Source organism: Schistocerca americana, chromosome 1 (genome assembly GCF_021461395.2).
Source record: "Schistocerca americana isolate TAMUIC-IGC-003095 chromosome 1, iqSchAmer2.1, whole genome shotgun sequence".
Lineage (NCBI taxonomy): Eukaryota > Metazoa > Arthropoda > Insecta > Orthoptera > Acrididae > Schistocerca > Schistocerca americana.
Window position 1 is genome coordinate 818566403 of NC_060119.1, and position 13395 is coordinate 818579797.

At 37.3% G+C, this 13395-nt stretch overlaps 1 protein-coding gene across 2 annotated transcripts in view; it reads left to right on the plus strand.

The window, feature by feature from the left end:
* Positions 1–13395, plus strand: part of LOC124546164 (aminopeptidase Ey-like) — a 225205-nt gene that overhangs the window by 135777 nt on the left and 76033 nt on the right. For both annotated transcript variants that reach the window (XM_047125016.1, XM_047125017.1), the window contains exons 10-11: positions 6342–6423; positions 10036–10219. In XM_047125016.1, the coding sequence (XP_046980972.1) occupies positions 6342–6423; positions 10036–10219 (266 nt within the window). The remainder of the gene's footprint in view (positions 1–6341; positions 6424–10035; positions 10220–13395) is intronic.

Sequence of the window (13395 nt, forward strand, 5' to 3'; positions counted from 1 at the left end):
TAGAGATAGGTAATTAGGCTATTATAGGAGTGTGTACATATTTTTAACTTAGCCTAATGCTGGGTAGACGAATCAGTTTTAATAACAGAAGTCAGTATGTGATTTTAGGACTATAATTTACAAATGAAAATAATTCACTGAAACAATAGTTTCCCAAAAGCATTCTTTTCAAGTTACTGTGTGATATTTTATGTCTAGGTAAATAACCAGTTATTGTTATAACAGCATTATTTAGCTTTATAAGAGCTAAAGGCAGTTTTGATTAAGAGTAGCAGAGGTCTGTATCTTTATTGATATTGTGGTTATGACATCATTGCCCCATGTGAATTGTAAAGGTCAGTTTGTTATAAATAACACAAAAGAAAGTATGTTCACTTATACTGTTATTCAAGAACATAGCACCTATAGAATCTGGGAGATTACTGCATATTATTATTACTGCAGACTTTTGTCCAATGAAAACTACCTTTCTAAAAGATGATATCAATATAATGGAAGGAAACATTCCACGTGGGAAAAATTATATATAAAAACAAAGATGAGGTGACTTACCGAACAAAAGCGCTGGCAGGTCGATAGACACACAAACAAACACAAACATACACACAAAATTCAAGCTTTCGCAACAAGCTGTTGCCTCATCAGGAAAGAGGGAAGGAGAGGGGAAGACGAAAGGAAGTGGGTTTTAAAGGAGAGGGTAAGGAGTCATTCCAATCCCGGGAGCGGAAAGACTTACCTTAGGGGGAAAAAAGGACAGGTCTACACTCGCACACACGCACATATCCATCCACACATACAGACACAAGCAGCTTGTGTCTGTATGTGTGGATGGATATGTGCGTGTGTGCGAGTGTAGACCTGTCCTTTTTTCCCCCTAAGGTAAGTCTTTCCGCTCCCGGGATTGGAATGACTCCTTACCCTCTCCTTTAAAACCCACTTCCTTTCGTCTTCCCCTCTCCTTCCCTCTTTCCTGATGAGGCAACAGTTTGTTGCGAAAGCTTGAATTTTGTGTGTATGTTTGTGTTTGTTTGTGTGTCTATCGACCTTTCTAAAAGATGACTTATACAGGTATATATGTATGAACATCAAAATCTAATTTCCTAATATTAACTCTTTATTTGTCTATTAAAACTTCTAGCTTCGCTAAGAAAATTATTCCAACTTCCATGTCTGGCTTCAAAGTATACCATGAAAGAATGTAAATGTTTCTCTCATTTTTAATATCATCAATGTTGACAGTATTTTTAAATACCCCTATGACAAAACAAATATTGTCACAAATTCTACTGAAATCATCTCTGTCTTTGGCAATTCAGAGTATTTAACACTTCATAAATGTCTTGTCATACTAAAATAAGTTGGCTATTACAGTCATTTAGCTCTTTTGTAAGTGTACTAATATGTTTATTACCAGTGGCAAAGACTTTAGAAAGAATCAATCTTCCACAGATCACAGTTTTTCAGACAGTAGTCACTTATACACAATTCTCAACCTGAACAACTCAAAACATTCCATACAGCAAGTGTACAAACATACAAATTAGGTGCAAACTGGATCCACAGTCTATATGTGTCATTTCAATTTTCTCATAAGTGCTGATTAGCTCACACTAATTTTCATTTGGTATGCTGTTATAAAGACTTTGATTACTATTTTCTCTTAATTAACAAGATTTCAGTGGTAACTAACAATGCTGTTGAATCATTAGGTTGAATAATATGACACAAATAATGAAATTATATAAAGTATTGCTTGAATAAGAATTTAGCAATTCTGAGTGCAAGCTACATATATGTTATAGGTACAAATACCCTTGGGCAAAAGAGAAAAATCTTAGTTGTTTGTGTGGAGTAGAGTGATATCATGTGGAGTGATTCCTTCTCACTGTGTTTCAACTTCATTTTTTGGTTACTTGGTCAGACATATTTAAACTTGCAGCTATTAGCGATCTTTGTAACAGTGTTTATGCTCATAATTATCCTTAAATTTTAATACATTTGCTCTATGGATTCAGCTGAGATAGAGGCAGATTCATAACAAATTAGTCATCTCTTGCCTTTGCTCCTGTGGTTCAAATCACTTGATGTATGGTTGCAGATGCTGCACTTTTAACATTTCCTGCTTGGTTCCCAGACTATGACCCTGGTGCTTGTGTTACTTTAAGATTTATGTTTTTCGTCACACGAGTTTTTGAAATTTCTATTGCTGTAGCTTTTGTCACTTATTTTCAGGAATCACTTCAAAACTATTTTTTACCGCCTCATCTCTTTTTTGTACTGGAGTACCAAGTGTTCCTCACTATCACATCAACTAGATATATTTTTACTTGTAATTATTCTTGAAGAGACTCTACCTGTATCTCTTTTATTCAGGACAGAGTTTGGAATACTGTTGTACTCATCTCTAAATTGAACTGTTAATTAAAATCTTTCTTCAGTGCAATCCATGAAGTTAAGGCTCCTCTTATCCTGAGTAAAGAGCTCAGTGAGGCACACGTTATTTTTCTTGGAAAAACAAACATTTGCTCCAAAATATTAAAATTGCCATCTCTTGAAATCTGAGGTCTAATTTGTCATCAGCTAATTGTTGCTACCACTAAAGTAATTAATAGTGTCCTTGCTGTAATGAAATGACAGTGAAACTTTGCACTGAACATCTGAATGTGGTAACTTTTGTGGATCATTTCTACACTCCTGGAAATTGAAATAAGAACACCGTGAATTCATTGTCCCAGGAAGGGGAAACTTTATTGACACATTCCTGGGGTCAGATACATCACATGATCACACTGACAGAACCACAGGCACATAGACACAGGCAACAGAGCATGCACAATGTCGGCACTAGTACAGTGTATATCCACCTTTCGCAGCAATGCAGGCTGCTATTCTCCCATGGAGACGATCGTAGAGATGCTGGATGTAGTCCTGTGGAACGGCTTGCCATGCCATTTCCACCTGGCACCTCAGTTGGACCAGCGTTCGTGCTGGACGTGCAGACCGCGTGAGACGACGCTTCATCCAGTCCCAAACATGCTCAATGGGGGACAGATCCGGAGATCTTGCTGGCCAGGGTAGTTGACTTACACCTTCTAGAGCATGTTGGGTGGCACGGGATACATGCGGACGTGCATTGTCCTGTTGGAACAGCAAGTTCCCTTGCCGGTCTAGGAATGGTAGAACGATGGGTTCGATAACGGTTTGGATGTACCGTGCACTACTCAGTGTCCCCTCGACGATCACCAGTGGTGTACGGCCAGTGTAGGAGATCGCTCCCCACACCATGATGCCGGGTGTTGGCCCTGTGTGCCTCGGTCGTATGCAGTCCTGATTGTGGCGCTCACCTGCACGGCGCCAAACACGCATACGACCATCATTGGCACCAAGGCAGAAGCGACTCTCATCGCTGAAGACGACACGTCTCCATTCGTCCCTCCATTCACGCCTGTCGCGACACCACTGGAGGCGGGCTGCACGATGTTGGGGCGTGAGCGGAAGATGGCCTAATGGTGTGCGGGACCGTAGCCCAGCCTCATGGAGACGGTTGCGAATGGTCCTCGCCGATACCCCAGGAGCAACAGTGTCCCTAATTTGCTGGGAAGTGGCGGTGCGGTCCCCTACGGCACTGCGTAGGATCCTACGGTCTTGGCGTGCATCCGTGCGTCACTGCGGTCCGGTCCCAGGTCGACGGGCACGTGCACCTTCCGCCAACCACTGGCGACAACATCGATGTACTGTGGAGACCTCACGCCCCACGTGTTGAGCAATTCGGCGGTATGTCCACCCGGCCTCCCGCATGCCCACTATACGCCCTCGCTCAAAGTCCGTCAACTGCACATACGGTTCACGTCCATGCTGTCGCGGCATGCTGCCAGTGTTAAAGACTGCGATGGAGCTCCGTATGCCACGGCAAACTGGCTGACACTGACGGCGGCGGTGCACAAATGCTGCGCAGCTAGTGCCATTCGATGGCCAACACCGCGGTTCCTGGTGTGTCCGCTGTGCTGTGCGTGTGATCATTGCTTGTACAGCCCTCTCACAGTGTCCGGAGCACGTATGGTGGGTCTGACACACCGGTGTCAATGTGATCTTTTTTCCATTTCCAGGAGTGTATGTTGTTTTTAAATCTGAATATTTTTCTCTTTTCTCTCCAGTTGATTCAGTGATAAACACCCAGAACACAAAAAGAATTTTAGTGTCATTTTGCCCTTAATATCCCAGATGCAGTCTCGCAGACCACCAGTATTTATTGTTACTCTGTTGGTAGTGGACACAGATAGGGTAGGTGATTACAATCTTTCTGAAAACTGCCATGATTTCCTTTGTCATTAGCTAGTAGCCATTTGAATGTGATGTGGAGTGGTACTATTACTGCTCCTTTTATGCTAGCAGTATCTGAGACCACACCTGGGGCTTTGCAGTATGGAGTCAGTAGCCAAGTCTTCATTTACTGTTCTTGTTACAGACCCTGACTTCAAGGGTACTGTTTCAAAATGGTTTGAGGACAGTTTAAGAAGTGATGTTGGATCACAGAGTGACCACAAAATTGAAAGTAAACATAACTGAGAAACAAAGCAGTGTAAAAACGAAGATGAATTTCTTTTGCTACCTGCAAATTTCTTGAATGAAACAGGTGATCAGAATGATGAGGATGAGAGTGTAGAGATTGAATTTTCAGTTAAACATTCAACTAAAAATATATTTTGTCAAAACAAATATCACTGGTAATCGAAGCCTCTTCTCAAATAATCTCATGTTCAACAGCACATCATCATTCATTTGCTGACTGTATGACCACCTGCTCAAGTAGTTGATAATCCAAGTCCTCTTACTGTTTGGAATTTGATTATGACTGATAATAATTTGAGTATCATATTGAAATGGACTTAAGCAAAAATAAACAAAGAAAAGCTGGAAAATAATCCAAATGTTTGGTATGGAGCTCATTTATCTGAGCCAAATGCGTTTTTCGGTTACTATTGTATTGATATATCTTTAAATCCATCTGAGAAGATTACAAATCATTTTATGCCACAGATGGTACTGGCTGTGACATATTTAGATGTGTTATATCCAAAAACCAATTTGTTGTCTTCCTAACATGCTTCAGATTCAATGATCCTGCAACCCGTTTTGAACACAAGCACAATGTTCCTATGGCTCCAAGGTCAGAATTTTTTGCAAAATTTATTAACAACTGTCAAATGTTGTACAATACTGTAGAACGCACATGTATTGATCAATGCTGGTATCATTTCATGGCAAATGCAGATTCAAGATCTACATTCTGAAAAAATCATTCAAGTATGGCTTGAAATTCCTGTGCCTTACTGAAAAGTCATTTGCCTTAGTGATGCTTGCACTGGTTATCTGTTTAATACATATATTTACAAGGGAAGGGATTGAAATGGACAAAATCTAAGTTCAGTAGAAAACAAGTTCCATAAACCAACTGAGGTTGTGATTAGATTACCTAAACCAATTGAACAGACTAACCACAATATTATTGCAGACAACTGGTTTAGCTCAATACAGTTAGCAACGTGGTTCAAATAAACAGCAATAACATACATGTAAACACCAAAAAAAGCTACAAAGACACTACTCAAATAACCAGCTTTAATTTTTTGAAGAAGGTTGCATACACACAAATGGAAGAACAACTCAACATCTCTCGCATACATTGTGGACTTCGTGCATCCATTCATCATGATTTGGATGTAGCAGAACCAAGAGCAGAAATCGTCATAGACTGACTGGGAGAAAATAAATAAATAAATAAAAATGCTAAACATGCTCCACCTGTGACCCAAAAAGGAAGAGGATGACTTCTTATGTTTGCCATTGTTGCAAGAAGCCACTCTGTCTTGAATGCTCTACAAAAATTTGCAGTGTGTGCAAACAAAACTTCTGAAACAGAAACTAAAAACCGAAAAAGTGCTACTGTAATTTTTATTTTTTAAATGTTGTATGGGAATTTATTATGTTTTTATTATTACACATATACTATACAATCAAAGTATAACAAAAAGAAAAATTTGGAATGAAAATAAACTTTAAACTTTATTTTAATACATTTTTTGTGTGGTATTAATGTAACATTATACAGAACGAGATGAACTGTTTCACTGACATTGCTGAATGCAATTTTTATGGCAGTTGAAACATAGTGGTCTGTGAAACCAAACTTGGGACATTGTGTGTGAAAAAAATGACCAGGGAAGCTAAGGGATAATGCCTTGTTCATAGAATGTGAATATCAATACGCACCAAAATTTTTGCAATTCAATATATTAGTGAGCCTGACATTGATTTAATATATACTTTTTCAATTTTTTTAGGCATGTGGTTGGTTCGACTGCTAAATTATACACTCAGTGAAAATACTCTGAGATCAGGACTCAACAGCTTTTTATATGACAGGTAAGAGTTAAAGGATAGTAACAACAGAGTTTTACGTGAAATCCGATTTTTGAAGTCATGCCATCATACTCTGCAGCTAAAATTTCCCTTTCTTTTGTCTCTATAACATTACATACATGTACATTGAAATGGTAATAGCTGAAACATAATTTTTACTGTTGAGTAAATATAGAATTTGTAATAACAGTCAGATAAAAACAACAACATTTTGTCTCACATCAGTAAACCAAATTATTAATGGGTCACTGTCCTCTGCAGTTTATCTTTTCAGATGGGAGAAATACTTCCTATATTGATTTGTTCTTGTATTGATCATCCGTTAGCTAGACTGTTGTTTTCTTAATACCCATTGGGCTTTAACAGTCAGAAAACTTGCTTCATAATAATAATAACAATAAAGTAATAAAACAAATTTTCATGTGGACTACATGTGACCACATACAAAGTATAAAAGTAATTTATAATTTGTTTACATAAACCTGTCTAGACAACATTGTGGTGTCCATTATTCTGATGCCAGTATAGGCCTACTCTAAACAAACCATCCACGGACATTTGATACAAAATTGGAATCACTAGAAATTCAAAAGCCACTGCTCCTATAAACTTTCTGATTATTGGTGTTCTGGGTTTTGCAAATCGGCACTTATACATAGTAACAGTTAGTCTTCAATTTTTTTAATGGATAACTGTAAAGTGTATCTTTCTTATATAAGAACAAATATGTACTTTGAGAAAAATAAGAGTGAATTTTTATGATAATATAATATGTATTTCTTATAACATAGGACATGTGTTGTAACTGCAGAGGTGGTTATAGACTTAAGAACTGTACTGTACTGTGAAATAAGCATAACATTTTACTTATTTCTTGTAAACTTAAAAAAATCAATAAAACTTCAAGCTGCAAAGTGTGACATGTTACCCTGTAAAGTTAAAGGCTGATGAACGATATTAATTTGCCTTGGAAATGATAGCTGTGACTATTACATTCAGAAACATATTACAACAGAATACAAGCTCTTTCATGTACAAACTGACAGTGTCACTAAATATATTATGTAAAAAAGGGGATGAGCTGCAACTGAACAGATACCACAATTAAAGGAACTTTTGAAAAACATTCAATACAGAAAAAGTTTGAAAAAGAAAATAAATAAATAACACTAGAGGACTGCTTAATGATGAAGAAGATGAAATGTGTACTCCTTTTAGTTCCTTAGACATGACAGCACTCAAAATCAGGAAGCAGAGCAGAGAAAAGACTTGTTATGTGATAATTCTGTTTTATTCAAGTTTTATGGCAATAATGTCATTTATTTTGTTGGCAAACTTATCAGGAATAAATATGATGAGAGAATTATGAAGAAAAATTTCTCCAAAGGGAAATCAAAATCCAGATTCATTGTACAGTCCCATCTCCATACAGATCATACCAAAAAAGTGTAAAAGTATTATCAACAAAATCTATCAGTCAGAGGTAGTCATATGACAGATTTTAACATTTTATCAAATTATGAACCTGTTTTAAAGAGTTCAAAATTTACTTTTACTTTTCCATATGTACTTATAGTCCATGTTAAGAAATGTTGCCAACAATACTTTTGTGAAAGCAGCTGTTACTTTTCATGCTTAATACATTGTGCATCAGTACCAGTTGAATCCTGCATCCACTGTGGGACATACTGTAACCATTCACACTGATACATAATACACTATAGAAATACATCAATTTCAAAGCTGCCTTAGGGCAGTGAGATTTACATTGAAATAATTTGTTGTTGGATAGGTCCACAGCGCTCAACAAGGCATCATAATTTTTAGTAAAATTTCCCAGTTACCCATGAACTGCAGTAATTACAATTTTATATTTGTTCTAATGTTTTTGACTCTGACAATTCCTCCTCTGTTCATGCACTGAAGCCGCAAAAAAACTGGTATATGCATGCACATTCAAATATGAGACATGTAAACAGGCAGAAGAGGACACTAGGGTTGGCAATGCCTTATAAAGTGTCTGGCACAATTGTTAGATTGGTTACTGCTGCCACAATGGCAAGTTATCAAGATTTAAGTGACTATGAATGTGGTATTATAGTCAGTGCATAAGCGATGGGACACAGCATGATAAAATGGGGATTTTCCCATGCAACCATTTCATGAGTGCACCATGAATATCAGAAATCGAGTAAAATATCAAACCTCTGACATTGCTGTGGATGGAAGAAGATCCTGTAATAATGGGACCAATGACAACTGAAGAGAATCGTTCAATTTGATGGAAGTGCAAACCTTCTGCAAATTGCTGCAGTTTTCAATACCGAGCCGTCAACAAGTGCCAGTGTGCATACTATTCAATGAAACATCATCATTTTGGTCTTTGGGAGCCAAAGGCCCACTCATGTACCCTTGATGACTGCACAACTCAAACCCTATGCTTTGCCTGGGCCCATCAATTGGACTATTGATGACTGGAAACATGTTGTCTGGTCAAACAGCCTCATATCAAATTGTATCTGGTGGATGGATTTGTATGGGTATGGAGACAAAGAAAGCTTATTATCAGTCTCTTTTACTTTCTTATGTGACAAAATGGAAGGATTTTTCAGTTTAATTTGCTTAAATACTGTCTCTCTAAATTCCTTATTTATCCTCAGAAGATATCTCAACAATGAGGGCTTTGTAACTTTCTGTTAACAGATCTGATAACTCCTCTTTATCATTCCTGTAATGGTTTAGGCTATGATAACGATCTCTCAATATTATAATAACATTCATGGACGCAGGAAATTGCAGAAATATTAAGGATCTCCAACCACCTCATACCTGGTTACCCCTTCTACAGCAGATTTAATAAGGTGCTGGTCATGGCATCACAGGACTTCCACAAAACCAACATTTGTGTCTTCAGTACCTGCTTCTCATTTCTGTAGGTTGCACCTAGTCCTGTATTTTGTGATTTTAGCCAGGCTATTTTCAGCTCTCACAACTATCAGCACCTAATGAAGTTTCCTAAAACCCTTAAATATTTATCTTCATTTTTCCGTTACTTAGCTGAGGAATAATTTTGCAAAACTTTTATCACACTACCTTGTATCTACTATATTCTGTAACTATTGGCCTACTCGTCTTTCATCACTGTATCAAAGTAGTTTACCTATTTTGCTTTCTAGTGTCTTATCTTTAGGAATCCTTGTCCTGGTCTCCTAATTTAAATTAGATGAAGAGTCATATTTGTCACTCAACTTAAGTTCAAATGTACTTACAAATTATTCCCTTTCTGTTATATACTTCTCACCTTTTTTGAGCATCTCTTTTCTTTTCATCTTTAAGTGATTTAATTCAAATTTTACATGTTCTGCCTCTGCCTGAGGGCCATAAATCTTCTCCTTTCATTTCACAATTTTGCAGTTATATTATCTTTTCTATATTGTTAAAAATAATACTAAAAGACTAGCATAGAAAATTGATGTAAATTTTGGCATCATGATGAAGTCTGGTTGTGATTTGCAAAATCTTATCTTTGTCTCAAATGACTAGGCAGGTAAAAAGTTGAGCAAGGGAAATAACAAACTGTTTTTCACAGTTATTACATTTAATTATTCTTTGCAGATCATATAAAACATTCGTATTGGACAACATCATCTCTGCACTTACAGAACAAGCACGCAGAGACTGGGCTCTCCCTGCTGGTGTGACTGTACCACAGATTGTTAAGTCGTGGCTTAAAACTAAGCTTTTCCCAATTGTTACTGTATTTAGGAACTATAAAACAAGAACAGCACATGTAGAGCAGGTAGGCATTATTCTCTTTTCTCTTCTTTTTAGAAAAAAAAAGGAAAAAAGTTGTGTGGTTTATTTTCTTATACTTTGTTTTCATGTAGTCACAACTTAGAAGTTTAAATAATAGATCCTTGAGTAGTTGCTATTAGTTTACAAGATGTTCATGTCTAAGGCCCACCAGACCAAATGCAACAATAGTTTGCTAGTAATGTTTAAGAGTGCGGTTAACTCTCTATTGATTACAGTAAGAAAATCTATCCTTATTGTATTAATTTCAAGTGTGAAAAAGTTCCTTTCATTTATTTAGTATACTTATATACATAATTATAACCATATTACTTACTGTTGAACTGCCACATTTTGGTTTTCCTTCATTTCTTTTATTATGGTGGTATCTTTAAAATATGTTTGACCTCAGTGTAGTTGTAGGATTGTGCTTCGTGTAACATCTATAAATTAAGATATAAACAAACCAGCGAAACAGTAGTTAGATTTTGGTACAGTCTGACACAATGAAGCAGATTAGGTGTATGCAGTAGGCCATCCATGGAAAAAAAGAGTGTGAAGTTTCCTTTCAGTTATGGTAGTTTTATGTTGCATGTGGACTGTTTATCCTGCAGCTAATGACCTAAGAATGGATCAATAAGCTTAATAAAATGTATCTGGTTAGTTGATATTTCCACAAAAAAATTGATTTTGCTAATCACTAGAAATCAGTTTGCAGGGTTTAAAAGTTGATTCATAAGATGTGGGAAAGTATTTTAACAGAATGCATCCATATGACATACAGCATTCAATGGCCATCTCCATAAAACTGGAATAAAAACTCAACTGAAATCTAAAATTTAGGGAATATGGCACATTACACATAACAATAAGCAAAGATAACTAGAGGAAGTGAAGGAAAATGCTATTACCAAAAAAATGCAAATGAATGTTGAATTTCTTAAGGAAGTCTTCATACACCTAGTGGAATCTTTATTCAAGTATCTTTAAAATCTTTGAGGCACCCTGAAGAGCCACTTATAATCTGCATTATCAGTACAAAGTGATGCAGATGCAGCCCTAATGGATTTTTATCTTAACAACATCTGAAGATAGGTAAATAATCAAAAACTGATAATGTGTGTTAAAGGACTTCTTTTTCACAGTTTTAATAAAGTGTTATTATTACAAACAATTACCATTGTTTCAAAAGACATTATATTGGAAACTATTTACCTTCAAATGATTGTTCTACCCTGCATTATGCTGTCCCTTGCTCCCCACCCCACTGATTATGCCCTTGTTGGTATACCCATGCACAAACAAACTAATAAATTTGTCAGTTCGTAGGCTTTCCCAGCATAACAATTCTTTGTAGTCTCCTCAGGTTTGCTGCTGAATTGTAAAATCAACATGACTTGAGATTTCTGTGATCCATTTGTCTGACACCTGTAGAACACTGCTGCTGAAGGTTGATGACAAGGCTGCAAATCATTGTCCCCTATAGAGCTCCATAACATACATGGCATATGTGCCACCTACCACAGTTTTTCTGCTCCAGAGACAGGGCTGGTGCCACCATCCCTACTATCACACTGGCACCAATGACATATCTTACTCAACTATTATCTTCATACAGTTGTGTGGGCCACATCAAAGAGTGTTTTGGTTTGATGCAAAATAGCACAGAGTTCCACATCCTGCTAAGAGGAAAAACCTTTTTTTATTAATCAGGTTGTCTTTCAACCTAATTTCAGTTGCCTCTATATAAACACCATTACAAAACCTGGAAGTGAAAGCAACTATCAGAGTCTCATCTGATTTCATCCTGTGTCTCTCATTTAAATGATGTTCTACTGCTACCAATTTTACAGGCTGCTGTAGCCTCAACCAATGGCAATGTTCCATGCACCTGTCCTGAACTGTATAAATCGAACAGCAAATATAAGCCTGCCCCTATTGACACAGTGTTTCCTATATACCAGGCTTCCTAAGTCTCAAATTATCTTTGACGGAATCAAGTAGTATGCTAATTTTGAAAGGTGAATGTAACACACTCTTAATGTTAAAACTCCTTAAGCAGTACACCCCCAATACAAGGATTTAAGGTCACAGATCTGCACTCCTCTTCATGCAGCTACAGGTATGTCCCAAACTCCATAACCCAATAAATCATCTTCTCAGACTTTCCATTTTCCTTAAACACAGCCATCAAATCTGCAAGTTCATGGGTTAAAATGTCCATATCAGAAATAACATAAGCTCTGTGTTCCAGAGTTCTAAGGATGCCATTGCATTGGTACGATGAATGGCAACTCTCAGCTTGCAGATTCTGATCCGTATGTGTCAGCTTTCAGAGAATACTCTGGCCCAGAGTACCTTAATGTTTTTTGTAAACTATGATGTTCAAAAATGAAAGCCTCTGATCACCTTTGACCTCCATGCTAAATTTATTGCTGGGCTGAAGACAGTTGAAGTGGTCTGAAATGTGGTTGAGAGCATCACATCCATGAGGCCAGACCATAAAAGTATCGTCAGTGTATTTGCAGAAACATATTGTTTCAAAGCTAAAGCCCTCAGTGCGCTAGCTTTGAAGTCATGCCTGAATAAACAGGCAACTATGGGCGATAGGTGGCTACCCGTAGCCACTCCATCATTGTGTTAAAAAATGTTGCCATTAAATGAAAAATCTGTGGATGTCAGTGCAGGATGAGAAAACTTTATCAATTCCTCATCCACTTTTTCACTTATCAAACTCAAGGACTATTCCAGAGGAACTCTGTGAGTGGAGATACCATGTTAAAACTTACAAGTAAATCAGTAGGTTCCAGCCTCAAAGACTTCAGCCATCAAATAAAATCCACCCAAAAGTACCTCACTAGGTAGTAAGTGGCTGCACCCAGTTACCAAGTACTGGTTATGAGGGTATCCCTTCTTTATGTTACTCGCATTTAACCCTTCTTTGGGGCCACTACACAATCTTCTGTAAGCTGGTTCATTGAGTAGTAAACCTATTTCAGGGATGTAATCATCCTGTGTCAAAATATGTTAACTATGCCATTTCCCTTGTCAGTGGGTAAAACTATCTCTTCATTATCATTATGAAGGAAAAAAGTAGCTGCTCTCTCTGCAGAAGAGGTGTTATCACATGGTAGCCAAGCTTGATGCAACATGTAGGACAGTTCTTGCCTAATTTCTTCTGTT